Source organism: Synchiropus splendidus, chromosome 1 (genome assembly GCF_027744825.2).
Source record: "Synchiropus splendidus isolate RoL2022-P1 chromosome 1, RoL_Sspl_1.0, whole genome shotgun sequence".
NCBI lineage: Eukaryota > Metazoa > Chordata > Actinopteri > Syngnathiformes > Callionymidae > Synchiropus > Synchiropus splendidus.
The window spans coordinates 35,965,121-35,988,797 of NC_071334.1; the positions used below are offsets into that span (position 1 = coordinate 35,965,121).

Below are 23,677 nucleotides of genomic sequence, written 5' to 3' on the forward strand. Positions count from 1 at the left end.
CAGGAAGACGACGACTCAGGATGCAGAGGGAGAAGAGGAAGAGCAAAACAGTTGATGTGAATGTAGGGGCTTTCAGCCTGACAGATGAGGTTAGAGAGGAGTCTCCTGGGACCATGTTTGATCATGATATGGTCAAAGATGCTCAGGAAATTTGAGAGCGACAGCTCACGTAGAAAAGTTTGGGGACAATGTTTGGGAGGACAAACTCGGGTGGTTTAGACTTGCGTATAGGAGAGACCTAACCTGTCGGCTCATGAATGCTGGAGATGGAAGAGGATGGCGACCAATGAAGGTTCACTGATGTGGTGAATGAAGCCAGGTGAGACTAGGGAGCAAAGCTGTGGCCCCCTCTTAAGAGGAATGTCGAGGAGGGGGGAAAAACAATAATGAAAAGTGCAGCAGCTGTTTTCCCTCTTCACATTGTTCGTGATTAGAGTCTGCATCAGTAAGTGGAGTCAAAGGTCAGAGTCTAACAATATATTGATCACCCTTGGGGAATGACTCTGTACTCACGAAGTTATTTCCTCGATAGATGGTCCATAGATCACAATCATTACCCCGAAAAACTGCGGCTGTCCTCTTCACCCCACACATGAACTCTGCCTCACCTCAACAGCCATGACTAGGTCAGTCTACGGTCACTCACCAGACACCAGGGCAACAGTACTTAATGACTTTATTAATAATATGATCTCAAAATTAAAAATAACATTAAAATAACATGTTGTGTCCTTACCAACAAATTGCATCATATGGCCACATGGTGGCGTTGTAGTGCCAAGTCTTTTAAGGAAAAAAAAAAAACAAACATCAAATTGACTTCATTTGTTCATCCAGTTCATTTGTTCATCCGTAGATTCGACGACAAACACATAAGTAGAGCCCGAGTAAAAAAAGTCAACCCTTATAAAATACAGGCACCCTCGTCCCTCTGTCACATGACAAGACCGATCATGCCCTGCCCCCTCCCCGTCGCATAAGCTCCACATAGTTGATACTCCTTACACACATCTTGATACCACTTCAACAGAATTTGAAATTCGTGACTGGCTTATCAATTCCTTTTTTTTTGTTCAATAAAAGCTGTGATCCCATGTTTTTAGATAGACGGCTGTCCAAAAGATCTAAAAGTGAACAATGACACAAACGTTATCAAGCATACTAGTGGTTAAAAGCTGACCATTTGTTTCATTAAGAATGACAAGTAACTCATGTTAAAAAAAAATGGAAAAAAAAACAACCCAAAAGCTTCAATGACCATTTTGGGCCGTAATCGCCCATTTTACTGAACAGAGGAATTACACGCAGGTGATTTCTGCGCACTGTGATGTACAGCTACTTATCAGAGCGAGAGCTTGTAAAAATGAGGCTAGCAAAGTAATTAAAACATAGACGGCAAGATGCATTATTCTACAGGTGACAGAAGGAAGCCAGAGACCTCCAAAACTCATCCCTGTCAGTTGCAGACTGAACTGGTCTTTGCTCACATAGCACCTTTGTTAGCATGCCACATTTGTGCGAGAACAGTTTTGTCTTTAATAGTTTGTCAGGGCTTGAAATCAACAAAACGAATTCAAAGAAATGAGACAAATGTGGAACCACATCTCCTATTTCACAAAATGAGGTGATTAATAAACCAATTGGGAAAGACTTCTGGTTAAAGTGGTACCCAGGTGTTTCATGTAGTCAAGACTCCACTGACCCTGTTTTCTGGTGACCTACGATGACTTTCTTCAAGCTTTAAGGGATCAAAACAAAAGTGTTCATCATCTTTGAGCATCACCAGACGTTTTTGGGAAAAGTGAAACCAGGCTGGAATACAAGGAAAAGTTGTTCAAATTAGAAGAGAAAGATGGATATTGCATGTAAATATTGTATAAAATCCTAAAAAAGACAGTTTTAGGTAACCAAGTACTGAAGTCGTCACAGCCAAAAGTGCAGAGGTCCATAAATAAAACTGTGGAGACAGTGGAGCTTCACTCGGGTCCCCCTGCAATCCCCCAACACCACTACAGGGGGGGCTGGATGAGTGTCACGAGTTCAAAGTTCATGAACTAGGTGTTCCCAGAGACGACAGGACGAGGAGGGCGTCGCAGAGTTCATTCTCATCTGTCGCAGCCTGAAGTTTTGGTGACGAGAGGCACAGAGAGAGAATGGAAAAGGGCTAGAAGTGGGTGGGGTTACTGTAGGGCACGTAAGGTGACGGGTATTCAGGTCCAGGTACGAGTCCATTCCAGATGGTTTGTCTCAATAAGCGGGCAAACATGGGTTAAAGCTGGAGGAGACAAAAAGGGGTCTCACCGGGTCTTCACAACTTATGACTGACATGTGCAGTTTTGACTTGTGATGACAAGATTGGATTAAAAAACTAGCCAGCAGTGAGGAGCAGAGAAACTGTGACTGACATGCCAACATTCCATCAGGAAATCATTTGGGGGATACATTTGTTTTCAGGAGTTACTTTTTCTTCTTCTGTTTTGGGCCATTGACGTCCAAGATGAGCACACAAGGAATCTTATCATGCGGTGATTAAACATCATTTGGCATCAACTGGAGAAGAAGAGCTGTTTTAGATACACAGGTGCATCATGACTGGATTAGATCAAAGTTTTCTTAAATGACTTTTAATTCACCTCAAATGTGTCATTTTTTTCGAGCAAATGTTTTGTTGCATGTCAAGTAGCTGCTTTGCCCTTGAATTAGTTTCAACAGAGACGTTTAAAAAATGTGAGGCCTTATTACACCGATATCATTATCTTTATCTTAACGTATGTTAAATGCCTTGGGAATTATTTTATCTAAAAAAATGGCCATAACCTGGCCCAACCATTTCAGTACAACCATTGAATAGAAAAGCTGCCAGGAAAACAGCAACTCATTTTCATGGAATCGTTTGATCAAAAAAAAAAAAAAAAAAAATCGATCAGCTTTTACTCTCCAGTGAATGCTAAACACTTGAGGGCTCTAAGACAGAGTCACCACAGTTCAGCGCAGACAATGAAGCCTAGAAATCCTACCATCATTTGTTGAACATGAGCTTCAATGGGAGCTACTAAAGCTGGACCAACTATGTGAGACCAAACAAACTGACTTGAGGAGGATTCAATAGCTTATTCTTCAGCTTCATGATTCTTGTGAGCAGTGGAAGAGTATTTCAAACCTCAGGTTTAAACTAGGGCTGCACAATTGATGTGTAAAGACAGTGAGCGTGTGTCACGGTAACATCCGGCAAGAAAGCAATTGTTGTGCTTGGACACCCCACACCACTGCAAGAGTCACAAAGGTGCCTTAAAAAGTCAGATCAAAGGAGAAAGGTGAATAACACCAACATGACATCACCTGACAATGGACCTGACAAGTCTTGTTGATGCACACCGTCAACAACATTGAGACAGGATGGTGCCGATCTACAACACGTGCCACAACTAACTATGCATTTCCTTATCAACGGAAAGCACAATTATAATTAATTCTGTGTTTCTGTGTGTGTTAATTCTTATGAATTACGATTCAAGTTCTCTGCTTCTTTCCCAAAGTTGTTGACTGTGTATGTCCTTCTGTGTGTCTAACTGAATTCATATTATTGCTAAGGTCCACATCAAACCCCAGCACAGCTTTTCCACCATCATTACACAACAATTATCAGACTGCATTTTCTGAAGCTGCAAGCTGCTCTCCCCCACACATCCTTCCATAATCTCATCAGATGTACGAGGCTGAGGGTTTCATTCTGGAACTGCAGTGCAAAACAATCCTGTTTAAAATAGGTGGAAGTAATGGAGGTCTTGATTTATGGTCATTTGGAACCAGTTATATTGAGTATGAATGCTTCTGTCAATGGAACAAAGCTCATTGTGCAGCCCCAGTTCAAGCCAGAAGCCACCACAGTTGCCCCTTAAACAATATTTGGACCAACGTGACGCCTAGAACCCAGAGCTCAAGCTGAACACATTGAGACGCTGATAAAGGTCAACACAAGGAAATGGAAGCCTTTGAGACAATACTGGATACTCAATTAACACTAGCCGGTGTTCGTGGTGGTGGCGGGGGTTTCAATCAGCATGACCATGGCTCACCCCCCCACGCTGCAAGCTGCAGAAAGGCACTAGAGTGGGGCTGTAGCTCACCACAGAAAAGTAAAAGCGATATACATTCATAGCTCATCATTACTGTAATTTGGGAATAAATACACAAATGCACTCGTAGAAAAATAAAAAAGCATGGCCCCTTTTTTCTTTTCCTTTTTTGGATTCTGGGAGACAAGTATGGCTACTTTTTCACGGTTATTTTGTGTAAACCATGAGAAGGCAATTTAGGAGCAATCCTCCACCACGTCTGCCGCGAGCCCTTTCATGCACAGCGGTATGAATTAGGGAGGAGGGATGGAGCTGAGTAAGGACGGGGGCTCTGTGGGAAGATTGGGAGCAGAATACGTTAGGGGTGGGGGGTCGTTGTTAAGAGGTCAGGGCTCAACTTTCAGTGCGAGGAAGTGAAGGGGGAAAACTCAGATGTGACGGCGACAGGGAAACTTAATCCCAACACATCGACATGCACACGTCTCGGTGTCGTTCTTACAGTGTTACGAGCGAGGGTGACACGCGTGCGCGTTGAAGGAGGACAAATGAAAACCTGAGCTCGTGCTCAGGCTCCAGAGAGGAATCAGAAACTACAGCATTATACACCTCGCACACACACAAAAAAGGAAAATGTAGGGGAGAAATGAGCTCCAGCTGACAGTACAGGAAGGGAACTGGAGTGTTCTGCCGAGTAAGGAGTGTGTGTGAGTGTGTGAATGAGTAAGAGAGGAGGGAGGAGGCATTGGGTTTGTAAGAGGAGCAGCACGAGTGCAGGAGGGCAAAGGAGGGGAAGTGGGTGCATTCCACAGCTCGCCACAAAAAAAAAAAAAAAGATGTATAGAGGAATCTTGTTGCTCTTCTGCTGCCTTCCTCCACAAACTTAGTCCCCCTCCAATTCCTCTTCTACAGTTTCCTGATGCTCCCCGTGTGTGTCTTTATGTGTGCTTGAGTGTGTTTGATGTTTCAGTAAGGCTCGTGAGAAATCAAAGCGACAGACGCAGCAGCTCGCCGCCTCCCAGGCGTCGCGAGTTGACCTACGCTGCTGCTACTGCCGCCTACGTGCCACCGCAGCTCCGCTTCTTGTCACGTGGCCGTCGCCTCCAGGTAGCTCTGTAGTTTGCGAACAGTGGACTCGTCCAGTGAAAAGAGGTCAAAGTCAAAGGTGGTGTTGGTCACGTTAAAGTGGCCCGTCTCCTCGATCAGGTTGACAATCTGACGAGAAATTAAGAAAGTTAATGCAAGAACTATCCTTATCTTCCACTGAAGACTGCCTTCACATTACAGATATCGAGAGACCACATTAAAGGAGAATTCAAAACGCTGTCAGGTGAACTAATGAGAAGCATTTGAGAAACTGCTCCAAACGCTCTTAACATTCAACATTTGTTTATTTATTAATCTCCCACCAGTGACTGTTTATTAAACACGTCTCACAGAGGATGTTCTGCTGGACACAAAACGTGATTGTCAATAGGCCTCAACTAAATACCTACGTTCCAAAAGACATTGATGTGGCTTAAGACACTGACCATAGTTTCCCAGCAGCTGGAATAAAAGCTCAACGACTTTGATGCTCAGGAATGTAGGCTGGCTTCAAAGACCGACTAATTTCAGGCGCTTCACATAAGTCACTTCACGCCGCCACTAATGGTCACAGTCCCATGAGCAACAATACCTCAGTGGAAGGATCAATGAAGGGTAAAATAGACATACCTGCTGAAGGACGTTCCGCTCTCTTAAAGCCATCAGTCGGCGGTGAAGGTCCACAAGTTCTTCAGTGTAGGCCTGAGGAACAGCAAAGCTGACTTGAAAATAACATCTTTAAACTTATGTTTTGCTACCCATCTGAAAATAGATCTAAACAATAAAATAATTCCCAAATGATATATTTACTTTACAACAATGTATTTACTTTACTTTATTTTACTTTATTTATTTACTGCTACTGGAAAAATTGGATCTTCGTCAAGATGAATGTCTACCATATGAGTGAGAGCCCAGCTCATGTTCATTTGCAAAAGCCCTGACCTGATGTGAGGACGTTTTTTTCGTATATGAATGTACAAGCCACACGTGTAAGAGGTGGAGTATAAAACAGTTTGATTTACCCTTCCTACCTTGTCGTATCCCTTCTTCAACTTCTCAGAACGAAATGAGGAATCAGGACTCTTTCTGCCTAAAACCTGCACTTGCATCAAACATGAGGAAGCCAGGACAAGAAAGGTGACAAGATAAACTTGAATTTGAGTCAGGGAACATGGAATGGTTAGCTGTTGTGTTGAAATGAAGTCACTCACTTTGTTATTGGAGGAACTGTGTTTCTGTGGGGGCGGGGCGGTGTCTCGACTCGGGCGGTGCGAGCCATCACTGCTGTCACTCTCGCTGTCTAGGCTGAGTCTGACAAGGAGACAGCAGGGGTCAAAGGTCAACCTCACAAAGGTCAACAACTGTGAGAACGCATTGTCTGCGGATGGAACTTGCAGTGATTCCTTGTCAAAATTCTCAGCAAAACTAATTTTAATCGGTAGGGTAAGATAATGGCAGGACATTTGGGGAAGCCATGGCTATAACTGACAACCATTCAACATCATTTCGACATTTAAGACCTCGAAATAAAGAAATAAAATGACGTATTTAAACATTTGCAATATGAAGTGTCACTTAGCTTTAGCTTCTACCTAATGAATCCTACAAGTGTGAGTCAAACATCTACTCTCTGAATCAGTGAGAAACGGATAACATTTGTCATGTCAATGAAGCCAAACTAGAGACTTTCAGGAGCATTTTAAAGCAATTTAAACAATCCTGTTGGCATGTCGCAACCTGGCCTGTAAAATCCCAAGAAAGGGTTGAAATATGATTTTCAATCAGTATTTTCTCTTATGGAATCTCAAACACCTGAGAGATTGTAACTGTTGAGTATCACTCAGACAGCTTGACTTGACTGAAGAAAGATTTTAAAGGGGCAGCGTTAAAGCTTTAGAAATATAATTCCTCACCCTCCTGATCTTGAACTCTGAACATTAACCGTTTTATCTTAACCACAATTTTTATATTGTACACTGTCTGCTGCTGTTTACACAAGAACAGCTCGCTCTTTTGTACATGATAAACAGGTGAATTCATTTTTTAACATTTTTTTAATTCCTTGTATTGCCAGGTAAAATAAGAAAACAGATTTTAATTATTTTATTTTGCATTAAATATGAACAAATAGAACCCAGTCCTGCTGAATGAGATCCAATTAGACAGTTTGTGTCTACAGAAGTGTGACTGACCGAGAGTCCCTGTTAGGAGGGTTAGTCTTGATGGGGGTTTCCTCTTCTGAGCTACTGTCATCATCGTCTGACTCTTCAGACTGGATCTCCTCCACCATTGACCGTAGCGGGCCTGAGACAGAGAACCGATTACCCAAGAGATTAAAAATAAATAAATAATGATTTCAGCGTGAATGTTAGAAAGATAACTAAGAATATTAAACATTTGAAATCATGATTAACAAGTCAGAAAACAGATACAACTCCTAATTTCAGTTACTTATTACAACAACTCCACGTCAGACCCTTTAATAAGCCCAATCATTGCAGAACTGTGACAGGGAACGTTGTAGTATTTCAATAAACCAAGCTGCAAATGTGAAGTCTGATGCAGCTCCTACATTACACAAGCAGATGGAAGGAAAGTGTAACATCAATCTGAGCAACGTGTCCCAATCAAAGACGAAATAGAGCTGAAGATCGAGATGACAAAGAGTATCTCCAGTGGATCAGATAAACATCTGTAGAAGTTATGTAATTCACGATGGCCAGCACATGGTGATGTCACAACAAGCCATTTAGATGTATATTAGTGATGGGGCTTTAACAAGTTAATTACGATTCATTAATTACAACATAAAAACTATTTAATATTATAAAATTGAAATTCTTATACAAATATTTTCAAGACATTAAAAGAGCTTTAGTTTAAATAAGGTGATATAAAGACTTCTCAAACTGATGCAAAATAACAACAATATTTTGTTGTTTTAATGTATGTATGGGTCCATCATTTGATTCAGTAATATACTAAATTCATTTCAAAGAGAAAAATGTGGCTTCTTGTGGCAAATATTCTTATACCATTAAACTTTTTTTTTTTTTTTGTGTCTGCCTTTTCCATTGCTTTTGGCCAGGTTATCGGCGGTTCTCACCTGACCTACATGATAAAACAAGAAAAAATAAAACAACCAACCTTGTCCTGGCTTCTGCCCGGGCTCGAAGTCCGAGTCTGAACTTGAGTCTGAGCTGGAACTGGAGTTCGATGGACTTGATGGAGCTGATTGCTGCATGTGAAGTAAGAGGAGTAAACAAAACACTACGATTTCTAACAAAGGATTTCAAGAGGAAAAGCACTCTTCCACCAGATAAATTCTGAACCAAATTAATTCCTCAACAACACAGCCCTCCAATGGTGTAAAGAAAATAATATAGCCACGGCCCACAGCCCTGGGTATCACAGTCCGCTTCAGGAACATCTAAATTTTCTCTTCATGAATGACGGAGAACAAAACAAGTCTATTGGCTCAAGGAGCTCATCAGTTCAGATCCCACTTCCATAACACACACACAGCAGGCAGAAACACATGATAACAGTAAAAATAACTGAACAGAGTAGAGCAGATCATGTTAATAAAGCCTCCATACCTCAGACTTCGAAGATGCTTCATCATCTGAATTTGACTCTTCTGACTCTGGAAGTTTTTTGGGTTCCTTTATATCCTGTGTGTCACCCTTGACTTTGGCCCACCGTCCTTTGTCCTTCGAGGACTTTTTCTCAGAGTACGGCTGACTGGATGCAGACGAGGACACGCGGGGAGAAGTTCCTGTGAAAGTGCCACCTGTAGGACCCTTGCTCCCCTCAGAGCTGGCTTTTTTTTGCTTTTTAGTGCTTAATTTAGGAGACTCCACAGTGGACGGTCGTTTTCCTGGGGCCTTAGACTCTGCGGGACCTCCTCCGCCACCTCCTCCACCGCCCCCACCACTCCCTGCCCCCCCTCCTTTGGGCGACATGCCTTCCATCTTTGATTCCTTCAGAGTAAGTTTAGGTTCCTTGAATGCAGCCTTGGGAACAACTTTCACTTCCTCCTTGACTTTGATCTCTGACGGCTTTTTCGAAGAAGAGGATGAAGAGGAGGAAGGGTCTCGCCCACTCTTACAACTTCCATCCCGCTCATTGTCCCCTTTGGATGTGGCTTTGCTCTCAGAGTCTTTACGAGGACGCTCACGGTGCTCCTTGGTCAGCTTGTGAGGTTTGGCTCCTTTGCTGCTGCTGCCACTTCCGTCTTTACTCGGGTCCTGAAGAGACAGAACCATTATCAGGTTTGTGAATAAAAACAAGATGTAGGACACAGTCAAAAACCAAACTTCATGTCTGTCACAGCGCTGTGACTTTAGAAAAGGATAAAAGAATACCACATGAAAAAAGAAAGTCGCTACATTGGAAAAATGTGATGCTTGTCCTGATCAGTTCTTTTTCTTTGTGGCTAAGCTACTGACTAAGACCGGAAACATTTATGCACTCAAACATGGAGGTTACTGATAATACAAGTTCCAGGTCAGCATGAGCAGCATTTTCATAGTCAAACTGAGAGTTTAGCAAAATGATTATAAATTGAAAAAAAAAAGGAAAAAGAATATGGGATGGCGAGAAAGTGAGCCAAATGAATGATTAGAAAGCTAAAACCAACCTTTGATACATGAGAGGCCTTGGTCTTCTTGGGGTCTGAGAAGGCAGAGAGGGGGATGGTGGGCAACATTGGGTAGTCTGGACTTGGCCTCGACACAGCTTCAGCCACATCTGGAACCACCATCACCTTAATTTAAGGAAAAAAAAGTTCCATCAGTATATAGCTAGCAAATGTTTACAATCAGAATCAAGAATAAAGAAACGCTTTTGGCTGCACAATGAAAATATTTGCTCTCACCCCTCCAGCTTTGATCAGCTTTCTCCTAAAATCTTTGGTGGGGTTGTTGAACGTGAGCTTTTCGCAGCGCAGGTGGTTGACGGGCGGATTACCCTCCAGGTTGAGGAACAGGTCGTAGTTAAAAAACACTTTTTTCGGTTCCTCCTAAACCAGAGAGCGAGAAATGAGGATCAACTTCCAGTTATATCTTCACACGTGCTCCAGGGACATGAGCTCAGTTCTATCTTGCCATCTGTAACATCCAACAAAGGTATCATTCAAAAGTCCAGATGACCATATAGGACTTTTTCTTTCGAAAAAAAATGTTTGGTTAAACAAGTGTGAGCAACTGAACTTTGAGCAGGTCTATGACCTGTTGGGCGGCTAAATAAACAACATTTCAACCATCTAAGCTTCAGTTGCATTGCATTCAACTTTGGTGTCACTCACGCTATCCCAACTCTTCTAATAAACTTTAATGGCTGGAAGGCATCAACAAATCAACAAATGAGATTGGAGATGAAACACTTTAGCCATGAACTGTAAATGTTGGAAAGCATGCAGGACGAGCCAGGCCATCTACAGTTTGGGGTATTAAGAGTCCTGAGTGGCCAGTGGGAAAATTCACTCCGACAGCTGTCAAACCCTTTTGATTCTACTTTTGACTTTAACAAGATTCTCCGATTTCATTTTTGGTCAAAAACAAAGGGGGGAAATTTGTTTTGAGTTGCACATAATCAATGACAACTTCCCGCCCCAAACTTAGGTTTAAAAGGTTTCAGAAGGTACAACAACTGAAACATTCAGCAATTAGTGATAATATTTATGACCACCTGGTGAATCATAGTGTAGTTTTGTCAAAATTGCAGTGGAGGGGCAATGAAAATCCTACACACTTCACACAATGCTGGAAGTCATGCATGATCATTAACATTTAAAACATCTATAAAGCTCTGTATTATTTTGTATTTTTTGTGCCCTAATAATGCATGTGTATGAGTCCTAAAGGTAAAATATGACCAATGTAGTGCATGTAGTTGTATGTAGTTTTGGTATGTTGTCTTTGTCAGTAGTTGTAACGGTACCCTCATCATCAAATGGGTTCAAGTAAAAATATCTCAACTCTTTCGCCTCACAGAATTTATCAGAGAAACGTTGTTGAACACTGACAGGTGCTCACCCGGTTCTTGAAGTAAACCTCGATGGGCATGAGGAAGCCTGCGTATCCTGACTCCTCCACTTTGTATGGTGGCTCCTTGCAGACTGATGACAAACGAAAATGGAGATTTAGGCAGGGCTGCGTGATAAGTAATTATCATTCACCATCATTGTGCATTCAGAGATAGAATCACACATCTCGCTTCAAGCCCAAACATTGGGGCTGGGCGATACGGACAAAAAAATATTGCGATGCGATAACGATAATGGTCACGATAAATACATTTTCTTTCTATTCTATGTGTTGGACACACTACAGTCTCTATGTAAACTGTTTTATGATGACACTTATCGGTGGAGTTTGTCTCCAGCATCAGAATTTGTTTGTTAAAATATAATAGTTAACTAAGCGTAGCGATGGGAAATTCAATGTTTCACGTCTCTGGTAGAACCCACTGACGTCTGACAGACTGCTCTGCCAGATTTATTTCGGGGTTGAATTGAGCCGTCTGTCTGCTGTATCTCATGTCTCTGAACAGTTGACTTGAACTATGGACCAGTCTGGACACCTTTCCTAGATGCTATTGAAGAAACATTAGAAATAATGTGAATAAATGATAATGTCATATTGCTCTCTCGAAATCATTGTACAAACTGTCAGTCCCTAGTCTGGTGTGACGAAAAAGCTTTTCTCCATTCTCTCTCCGAAAGTCGTTATCTTTCATTGGCGTGAACTTGTTGATAGTCCCTAACTGATGCAGGGTTGTAAGCATTAGTCCACAGTCAGTGAACCCTAATTGGGTACACGGAAGAGGACGCCACCGCCAATACCGGAGTGGATGTCTGTCCAATATCCAACTATTTTCACCACGATGTATCGCTGGACCAGTGGGTGTTGCAAAGCGTTTGCAGCGCTAACAGCCTGCTGCTGAGGAACCAGCTGTCTCACTTTCATGAAACTGGAAAACTCTCCCTGCTCCGTCAAGTTTTCCCGTGCATGTGCTGCAGGATGCAAACTTCACATCCTCACATGCATTTACCGATCACGCTGATATCGGCTGATAATGATCGGGAACCAAACGATCGGAGCATCCCTTTGTTGTTTATCATCACTACAAACAAGCATCCAAATATTGCACCAGATTACATGCCACCATACATATTGGGGCTGGACGATCGTGTTTATTTTTGATTGATGTCACGATCATGATGATTTCAACGATTATTCAATGAGTCAAGATTTTGCCGTTACCGAACATTGAGACCTAATAGATCATTGAACAACAATAAAATAATGTGTAAAATATAACAGCTGTATTTAACATCCATCATGTAACTCTTAAAGGATTCCACTTGGCTTTAGAAAAGGGCAGAGTGGCTGGGATGCAGAGATATTTCTGTGGTTCTGATGCAGTCAGTTGCAGGCTTTTAGCTTGGAGGGCGTCTGCAAAACATGAAAAAATGGACGCCCCGTTCTTGACCGTAGCAATGGCCGCCAGATTATGCTGGTAATGGTGACATCTGGCGGCATATACCAGCATGTTTTGCAGTCGCCCAGACGCCCTCCTAGCTAAAAGCCTGGTCAGTTGTGATTTCACAGTTAAAGCATTTTCAGTCATTTATCGTCAGGAAGTCCCGAAAATAGAGAAGTCGTCACTTAATTCTAGAACATGAATAATTCTTGAATAAACATGAATAAAACGCTCAATTAATGATGGCTCATGCTAGCGTCCCCGACTCAGATGACAGATAGCCCTAACCGTGATAAAGAAAAAAATCCAACCTGATTACACATGTAAGTTCTGAGGGACAGTCTTCTCACAACTCTCACGCGACTTCCCTCAATTTTGTTTCGACTACATGAATTCTGCATGGTCTTTCATCTCTTACAGCCGTCTCAGAGAGAATCAGCAGCTACCAGCAGCTGTCTGACTGATAAAACTGTGGTTCATGCAACAGCTGAAGAATATATGAGAACCCCCGACTGCAATATCACAAGACTCTTCTACCGCTAGGATATCATACTGATCATATAGCCGACTAATAAAATTGGTGTATTAAATTGCCAATTACATTTTAATTATGAAAGACACACACACACACACACACACACACACACACACACACACACACACACACACACACACACACACACACACACACACACACACACACACACACACACACACATCAGCCCTAGTTCTACAGTTAAAGTTCCTGTCACTCACCCATAATAACACAATAATCATCTTGCTCTCAATCACCATCAGAAGACCACATTTTCCCAACTGTACAGGCTTCACTCAATCATCAAATGTCATGATACTGTTGTCCCTTTCTTTCAAATCACAAGACCAAAGTAATCTTTAGATGAACAAAAGCTAGTCCTATAATGGCCAACCACAAGTGCAGTAACCAGACAAGTGTATTGGGAGGTTTAGGCAGTCGTACCTCTCTTGGGTTTAGGGAAGCTCTCGTGCAGGCGGAAGACGACTTTGTCTACAAAGTGCTGGATGTCACATGTCTCTGGGCCCCGGACGTACACCATCCAGTCATGGGTGAAACCTTCTGATGTCACCTTCTTCCTCAGCTGAGCTCTGTGCCCCAGCTCCAGCTTCACCTGCACCGTACACTGTAAAGAGAAAAAACATTAAAGGGCCAGCTGTAGGTTAGCCTCAGTGGGAAACATGCAAGTACATCTTAAATATGATACATTAATTCATCTTAAATCTGCTATCTAGGGAGCAAGTGGGGGAGAGTTTATACGACACTCAGCCAAATCAAACCAGACTAGAACTTGTAAAAAGTAAATTTAACGTGCAGCTGTCTGTCCTTCCTCTCAAGAGGACAGACACAGCTTGACTATAAATCCAACATCTATATCTCATGAATCCGTCGGTTGTGAGACTTAATTTTGTCCACATGAGGCCACCGTACTCTGTGACCGCTCATCATGGAACAGTGAGCCTGTGTGTGTCAGGCTAAAATGAATAAGGAACAGGTTTCCTTCACTGACTACACAGTTAATTTCCTCACCTGACTAGCGTGTAGTCTCTGTGTAACCGAAACCTGCACTGCAACAATTCTCTCTCCTGTGCATAACTCCGCTGCCCCAATTGGCTTAGTACATGCGCACATTTTGACCAACCACGAGCGACTGCACTACGACGATGCAGGTTTAGGAACCAACTAACACCTATTACTGTAATTGTTTTTTTATTACTGGCTTAAGCCGACATTCCATACGTGTACAGGATGTCCAAAAATGATCTCCATCTGTTGCATTTATTAGACGCAAATAAAAAAGAAACCACTAACATAATCTATAAGATAAATTACACTTTGGCTAGTATGTTTTAGGCTCGGCAAAACAAATTAGAAATTGTGGAGGGCATTTCAACAGTGTGGTATATTATACCCTCACCAAATGACACAAAAGATGAAAAAGGACCATGAAACGACTCACATGAAACACTCATAAAATAAACAGATTTTTTTTTAAAGATTCAAAAATGGGCACAGTGTGACATTGTGGTTGTGTTTTGTTGAATGAAAACAAATTTTTTATCAATTTCATTGGTTAATTCTTTAATTATTCCTTGAAAATAAATGCCAAGAAAAGTCAAGGTTCATATTTAGACAGGTTTAAAATAAATGGCAAAATGGACCTATGTTCATAAATATGGGCTTTGTTTAGCAGACTGTGGCTCAATCACATTTTACTGTGAACCACAGAGCGATGTACAATAGTAAACTGCAGTAAAATGTCTCCAAGCTCACGTTACAGATGATATGTTATAGGGCTGGTCGATTATTTTGATTCATATCATAATCTTGATTATTTAACCATTTTATGTTTTGCAGCTATCACTGCTGCTGTGTCTCAAAACGTTGGCTGAGCGTCTGTTCCTCGGAGGTTCTGACGCTGAATACCATGCCGGCGTAGTACCGAGTCGTGAGCTAACAGTGGTAGTAATATTAGCGTCCAACACGCCATGTAAACAGAGGCTCAAGCTCTCTTGCTGACAGGCAGAGCCTCGCGCTACTCTGTGTAGCGGGCTCACTGTGCCTTCCGGACGAGGCATGGTGCAGCGTTTGGGGGCATCGGGACAGAATGAGAAAAGCTGGGGAGACGGGATCCGGCTAAATAATCGTTTCATGACGATTAGCCCGTTTTCAGAATTGGAGGAAGACATAATCGTAATCCCAATTTAAAAAAAAAAGATTAATTGACAAGCCCTAATATGTTGATAATAATGACGTCGATTTGGGCAGGTATTTGGGAATGAAGCTCCACTCATCTTCAGTTCACTCAACTGTGCAAAAACAACAGTGCAAGATCGTTGACGTATTAAAAGAGTCCAATAGCACAGGAAAAGGTCACATGACCACAAGTCGAACGCACGTCTGTAAATAGCTTGCGTTGTTTGCCTGTCTACTTGTTGGGTTTCTAAAGTTGGTCATTTCAGGGTTCCGGGCTGTTTTGCCAGTGTAGACAGTGCGATGTTTGAGCTTCCGAGAGTAAGCTTGGAGAAAAAAAAAAAAAAAAAAAAAAAAAAAAAAAAGGAAACTCGGAAATATACAAGATAATGCGTCAAAACGCAGAGATGAACAAGGATATAAGATAAAAAGGTGCGAAGACTCAAAGAAACCCGACCAAAAAATGATGAAAGAGACTGAACTCATAGTACGCAGATAACTGCCGTGGCTAACAAGAAATGTGACTAACACCCGTCAGAATGAAGACATTGGCTCAGTGTTGCAAAACATTAAGCAGGGAGAAAAGCTGAGAAATTACATGACGGAAGAACTGGACACCTTCAAAAAGGAGATACATCAGTGGTTAGCAACACTAGCAACCGAGCAGTAAAAGCAGAATGAGAGCTGGAGTCACGGGTGAAAAGATGGAGAATTGGGCTCAAACGGCAATGACTCGATCATAATGACGGCAAAAGAAACTACAAGACAAGCTCATGGACCTGGAGTCCCGGTCACAGAGAAACACTATTGGCATCTTTGGCGTGTCGGAGGGAGCCAAGGGTGAATCTGTACCAAAGCTTGCAGAGAATTTGCTGAAAGGTGAACTTTTCCCGGACGAAACTGTTGAAGTTAACATTCAGCAAGTGCTATTTCAGAGGTATGGGAGGGACAGTAGCCTCTCATGCTGCATCGGATCTCAGGTGTTCAATTGTTTTTTCTTCTTTTACATTGTGCTATGTTTTTGAGAGTCAGAGTTCAGGCAATATCTGGGGCCTACGTTGTAAAAAAAACGTGATGTCCACACAATCAGTCATAGAAATGTAAGGATGGCGTCTTAAAACGTAAATGGTCCACATCACGGCCCACCTTTTCCAGGCCCACTCAAGGAATAGAACCGATTCATTACTGTGATTATGGATTTTTAATTACAGAATCACTGATTTCTGTTCAATAACCATACATGCAAACAAACAAAATGACATGAAACAGGTGAAATAGGGCAAGATATTTGTCATCGAAAGGTCCAACCAGCAGCAGAAGCAAGTGCAAGTCATGTTCATCAAATTTGCTAAAGAAAAAAAGAAGAAAAAAATACACTTGATGTAAACTGTTGAGAAAATTGGAAAAACTGTACATCATGAATAAAATTCTGAATAAAATATAATAAAACAATGTTTAAAAATCATATTTTCTTTTTCATAAATAAACTCTGAATGAAAGTGAATGAATGAAAGTATCGCCATAAAATTTTCTAATTAATTTTAATTTTAAAAACTGGTGCTTTCATGAACAGTTTTCACTGTTGGGGGCGCCACCACTTTCTGTATACTTTTATCTTTTCAACAAATTCTCCATAGTTGGTAACTATCACAGATTTGTCTATTCAATGACACATTACTGCCAGCATATGTGGCAAGTGTATTAAAACCGATGGTCTGCAACCAACCCAATTGATGGGAAAATTCCGACATATACTTTTACAACACTTCTTTGCATTATGCTGACTGACAGTGCCTTTTCCTTCTGTGTTAACACGTTACTGGATTGCTATTTTATTATTGGTCGCATCCTTCATTTGGACACCTCACTGGCTAGAGAATAAAATCTTGCTTTCGCTCCAAGCTAATGCTGTTTATATTGTGCTTGGTTGTTCAAGAGCCTATTCAATAGACTTGGGTAACAACAGCTTCAAGCCCACGTCATACCTTCTGAGGAAGATGAAGTTTAGTCTCTTCATAGTTTGTATATGCAATCTAAGTTTCCTTTTAACAATACTTGATCTGATTCTGCAGTATGACCGTAAACATTTCAGCTCCAGTCAAACACACTGATATTATTCATTAGTTTACAATTCCACCTCAAGTACAATCCTTGAGTTAGTGTTTAGTATGAGCAGCCTTTGTTGTGATACTTGGCCCGGGCAGACACAAAGCAGGACCAACGCAGGGAAGCTCCGAATGGAATGAGAGCAATTAGCTGTCCAAGCCAGCGGATCACACGAGGTTTGTCTAGGGGAGTGACACATAGTGGATCTACCTCTCCCTGCCAAGAACAATGACAGCACTGCAGCTAGAAAATGAGCCGCAGAGACGGCGGCGCACAGAAATGGAAGCCTAAGCAGATGAGGGGGGGATCAGAAAGGACAGAAAGGCACTTTATGTGTACAGAGGTGGGGTAGGGAGGGGTTGTGAAGACTTGGCCCAGACACTGAGGAACTCGTGAGCTGGGACTGAGTGGGGGGATTAGTGCGGATGGGATTGAGATGAGCACTCTCCAACTCACTCTCATACATAGATCCTGGCCTGGCAAGATGCCCTGTGGCTCAGCGGCAGCGATGCCCATAGTCTTCACACTCCACCACACCAAGCAAGTTGCCGCCGAGATCCCTGAACAGCAAACCACCCTTCTTACCCGCCATGTAGCTCTAAGAAATATAAACTGTAAAGCATATAGGTGAAATGGAAGGCAATAAAATTGGGGCAATAGAGCAAAAGACGGTGATTACCTCAAGACATTTATGCCATCATAAAAGTCCAATAGATAATCAGGAACACTTATTTATGTATTTTACTATAAAACTCTATGGCAGTATATTAAGACCATGAAAGATTTTTAATGACCGGAAAACTCACGGTGCGTAATTTCAGTCACACTCTCCAGGCTTTCAAACATTTTGTCAATTAAAAGTAGGAATGAATAGAAACACATAAATCACACAATTTTATTGTTCCGATTTAAACATTTCATCTCATGATTAAACAGCAGGGGTTTCAGGCAACAACAACAAAAGGAAATGTCTTATTGAAATATTGGTTCCTACAATTTGTTCACACACTTTACACACATACACTCAGGAAAAAGAAATGTAGTGCCACCAATTAATAAGGATGCGCCACCACATAATTTCCTGGCTGATCACAGATTTTTAGAAAGCCTGACTTGCCTACACCAATTAACTTGGGTATGTTTTAACAATTTGCTGCTCACTAAGCAGTGGGATGTCTGCTGTGGAGGTTCCTTCAGTCTGTCATGAAAACTTTGCATCCTGCAGCACATGCACGGGAAAATGCTGTGAAGGGAAGCGCCTACAAATGAAACACGCCAAATAAAGCGGCAGCACTAGGCGAAGCATGGAGAGTTTTCTGAGATCAAGAGAGTGAGGCCGCTGGTTCCTCAGCAGGCTGTTAGCACATGTGACAAGAAATTATTAGTAATTTCACCGAGCTAGATAACCAGCCTTTCTCAGGAGTCATTTACACAGAGACAGACACGAAAACGACCGGATCTGTCGCCATTTTGGAGACGGGTGCAGCATTCATTAGCCACCTGAATCTCAAATTGGAGTGGAAACTTTCATAAATGCACTGGTCTCTGTCTCAAAGTCCCGCTACAGTATGTAAATATTTCACGGACATAGCACAGCCTCTAGAGATTCACCTACGAAGTCTAACATAGAATTAAATGTTTTTTAGTTGTCCTTTTTGACAGAACTATTTCTAGATTCAGCAAGGTTTTTTTTTATTTTTTGCCACATTGAAGAGGTAAATAAAAACATGTCTGAATTAAAATGATTTAAAGTTCATTTTTTCACATCATGTACACAGAAGGTCTACAAATTCATTGTCAATCCATGTGATCGGTATCGGTGATCTGCAGCAAAAATTATGATCAGAGCATCCCTACGAAAGAGTGTTACAATATATTTCCCTCTGCATCCAAGAATCACTGTTGTTAAATGACTGTGCTGGATAAGATGGATTAATTAAAGATTTTGTTACGCACATTAATCCATGTTAATAACACCCCAAGTCGTTTATAACTAGTTGTCACACGCTGAAACTGCAGGAGGTTTTTAACTATTAAGGGATATTTGAGACACACCTTATTTACTTTGGCAATGCAGTGAACTAATGTTTGCTTTTCCATCAGTTAATGACTGAGCCAGTCATTACTTAAATAGTCATCAGCCAATGTGATTAGAACCCAACCAGTTTGACCATTTCTTTGATTGCTGCTGTATTCAACTGACATTGTCACAAATATTCGTGAATTCATGAAATATTCATGACTATGGACTGGATTTCAAAACAGTGTTAACAAAGATACATATTGCAAAGTGACCCTTGCAGATCTTAAAATACAGTTCATGTAGCTACTTGTAGTAAAGGACAAATCATTGGCTCATAGAGGTATGTGTTCACTTCAATGTCACTACAGTGATGCGTTATTGCTCTTATTAGCACCGAATGATGCCAAAATGGTAATTAGCATTAAAGGACAGTTCGTCCACACCCTCTATTTCTTGAATAAATGCAGAGCTCTCTGTCTCGGAGTCCCGCTACAAGCAGCCAGTATGTCACGGACAGTCTCAACAGATTCAGCAAACTGCGACGTTTCACATCGAATTAAATGTTTTTCAGTTGTGCTTTTGACAGAATAGTTGTTGCAATCTGCAAGTTTTGTTCTATTTTTTTTCCTCCTTGAAGAGGGGGGATATCAAAACGTGTCTGAATTAAAATGATTTCATGGCTCATCATTTTGATGACAAATTCATTGTCAATCCATGTGATCGGTATAGTTCATTGGTAGAAACCCTGGCCAATCTGTATCAGTGATCAGCAGCAAAAATCCTGATGAGAGCATCACTAAACATGTCATCCAGTTGTGTGTATGTGAAATACTGTGTTTAAAGATTCCTGAATCAGAGTGCGTATGTGCATATGCAATTCTATGTTGGCTAATTCTCTCTCAGTCCTATCTGTGCAATGCCTGTGATTTTATCATGACATGTGAAGCTGAATGAGCATATCTGTCACTGTCACAAACAACTCTGTGAAACAGGGAGAGGACCCTTTGCTTTGAAAATGATGAGTGTCGCTACAAAGAAATGGGAGAAAAAGAAAAAAGTGACTACATTTATATTCCTTTGGGCTGTATTGCAGACTAAACATTCCGACTAGCCGTAACATATGTGTCATAGAGCGAAATGTGAATGTTGCACTGATGCTTGATCCAGAAAATCCACAATTCAATTTTTCCTTAATACTTTCAGCCGTACAATATGGAATAAAAGGGATTTACACATCTTGGACAAAACAGCTTCAATCAAGATCTGTGTGCATAATCCAACTTGGACAACTACAAGAGTTATACATGGAAAAAAAACATCCTGGTTTTCACTAATCTGTATGACATGCTGTTACACTTTTGCGCCGTTTTAATTGGCAACCAACTGTTTGCAGGAGCAGCAATTGGGCCCAAAGGTTAGGCAAAACTTGGACTGGTAAGCCAATCATTGTTGGAGTTTGTGTCATAGATGAAAACAATGCTTCTACCAAGTACGAAAGAGGCAGGAAGCGATCACCTCCAACACGACATGGCTTCACCCTTACAAGTGTTGAAATGAAGCAACTATCATCACACCCAGATGACATGTGAGTCAATTTTGCTTTTAACAACAAACAGGGTCGTTTTTGTGGTTTTAAATGCTTTGGTGATTGACATCTTTGATCGAGACGCATCAACAGACCAGACAATTTATCGCCACCAATATGGCCATTTACGACACCACCATGATTAAAATAAGTTTATATATTAATACATGATGAGTGATTTTATTGCTCCATTAAATTGTACATCACAATATAACAATGACAAAACAAAACAGTTGTGGGCATGTCTCTGGAACTTGTTCTGATGCTGCAGACCCGCCTACCTGCTCGAGCTACAGACAGCGAGCCAGCCAGCCAGCCACAATAGCAGTCATTCGGCAATACTTCTCTGTCAAGGAAAATGACACCCAAACTGCAATTCGCAACATGCAAACCCCGGAGTCAGCCACTGCGGCAAGAAACTCAGGCTCAAATCACTGCACCGAATTCGAGCGCTACCTAGAGGCCAACCGAGCGAAAGCTAAACGGACCTCAGGCGAAACCAATACTAGTGGACTTTATTCTTTTGGACAGGCAGTTGTGTTCTGTTGCCGAAGAGTTTTAAGCACCTTCTAGCGCACCTGGACACCAGATACTCATTCCCTGGACATTTAATCAATGACAAAAGGAGCGGTCTCTCAGGTTATGAGGCAACATTCTGATATTTTAACAAGTGATGACAGAAGTTTACATTGTGAATTTGTCCATTCCTCATTGAAAGGGAAAGGGGATAAAAGTTATTTATTTTAAATTAAACACTTTGCCCTTTGTATTGTTTATTTATTTATTTTGTTGTAAAAGTAGCAGTGTTTTCTATACAGCCTTGCTCAACTGTATTTCTGTATATTGATTCTCCCTATGCAGTAGTTTCCTGGACAATCAAAAGCAAATGTATCATTCATTCAATTACCTTGAATGAGAAATTTCTAGCATCGTTGTTACCAACAGTTATTTAAGTTATTGTAGCATGATTTGGGATGTAGTATCATCAAAACATTTCTGTGTGGGAAACTTTGGGAAGAACTCACAATGAGACATTCCCAGCACAGAATGTAATCTCAAGCGCAGTTGGACATTACAGCCACAAAAAAGTCAGCTACATTATATCTTTACCTTTTTAATGAAGACACACTGCAACTTCAAATCTCAGTCGTACGATTAAGACCTTCACCCCACTTTAAAGAGGGACACCGATCCCGACACAAAGCAAACAGCTGGTTTTATCTTTGCCTAGTTATTGGTGAGGGAAGGAATGAAATCCAAAGGCTTTGCCTTCCGGCTCAACTTAAGTTTGCAGCACCAAAACAAGCAGCCCATCACTCAAGAACAAGATGATTTTCTTTTCTTCTTGATCGCTTGACAACACAAACACATGCCACCGGGCACAACAACACCAATCATCAAATTACAACCAACGTCACAGTGTAAACTAGAAATGTAATTTCTTGTTATTCTCCACAACTTGTCGCAATCATTTGCCGACAAATAAATGACTTTACCCAACCTAACGGCGTCATTGTCACCATCAACACTCGGGTCAAGTTCAACCTCGTTGACATCGGAAGAATATTTGCCTTCCAGCAAGAATGCATGCAGATAGGCTAAGCATTTGCTGTTTGCGATGAATAGCGTGCCAGGTGTTGCACGGTGGAACAAGCTGGATTTACTAGCCAGCATGTGTGCTTCCAGGCCGCCGGCAGAGGAGACACCAGCCCGACCTGGAGAGGACAGAGATCTTTTTTCCCGGCGCCTTGCTTGGGCCGACACTCTCCTGGTGGGAGGACTAGCTTAGCATAGCCGCACGAACGAACCCCGTTAAAAAGCGTTGGGGGGGCTTTACTCCCAAAAACATGTGCGTTACAACTACTATACAGAACAGTACGCAGTAGGTGTGCATCTCTTTGTGCACCTGGTTGGTGCTACTGGTCGGCAGTGGGGGGGAGAAGCTAGTTAGCGGCAAATACCGATGTATGAGTGGTCAGCTAGCCAAGCTCCGGAGCCGAACACTGGATTCATTCCTGCCCTGCCAGGGACTGGCCCGGCAGTGTTCGAGCTCGGTAAAGTTCGGGCCCCGAGAGGAGACACAAAAGCCACTCTACCTGATTCTCCATGTTGCCTTGGTTTCAGTGATTGTTGTATTTATTTACAGCGGTGTTTGTGGAGCGTCTCTCCAGCCTCGGCTCCTCATTGTGTGTCAATCCAGCCGAGAAGCGGAAGGCAGACGGCTCCCCTCCCCGTGCAGACAGCCGCTGGCAGGCTACCCAAAACAGAAAGCTCCCTCGACCAATCACAATGCTGGAATTTCAAGCACGCTTGAAAACGGCCTATCTGTGCGCGGTGCAGGCGGGCTATAGTGTAAACTGCAAATACAATTAAAGCATTTCTGGAGGTATTCTCGAGTGACAGCCGCGGAGTCCCAATGGCCTCCGCTCGGTTTCAATTGTAAAATGCACACGACGGCGAGTCATGAATCCGCATTTTATTGCTCAGACTTACATTGAGGTGACTGACGACCATAAAAAAAAATGTGTTTGGCTATTGCCCCAAAGCTTGATGAAACGTAGCGGTTGGATTTTATAAGGTTAATT

At 41.9% G+C, this 23,677-nt stretch overlaps 1 protein-coding gene across 2 annotated transcripts; it reads right to left on the reverse strand.

Moving 5' to 3' along the window:
- Positions 1-659: 659 nt before the first annotated feature.
- mllt1a (MLLT1 super elongation complex subunit a) lies at positions 660-23,313 on the reverse strand. Of its 2 annotated transcripts, none has more exons than XM_053849632.1 (12): positions 23,189-23,313; positions 13,630-13,810; positions 11,201-11,283; positions 10,042-10,185; positions 9,805-9,930; positions 8,762-9,412; positions 8,310-8,400; positions 7,355-7,466; positions 6,374-6,473; positions 6,194-6,259; positions 5,790-5,861; positions 660-5,288 (listed from the first exon to the last, which is right to left on the reverse strand). In XM_053849632.1, exons 1-12 carry the CDS (start codon positions 23,198-23,200, stop codon positions 5,160-5,162), a joined length of 1,767 nt encoding a protein of 588 aa, XP_053705607.1. In that variant the 5' UTR covers positions 23,201-23,313; the 3' UTR covers positions 660-5,159. The 2 variants fall into 2 exon arrangements, with proteins under 2 accessions (XP_053705607.1, XP_053705599.1); XM_053849624.1 differs by having other exon boundaries at positions 6,185-6,259.
- Between the last annotated feature and the right edge of the window lie 364 nt (positions 23,314-23,677).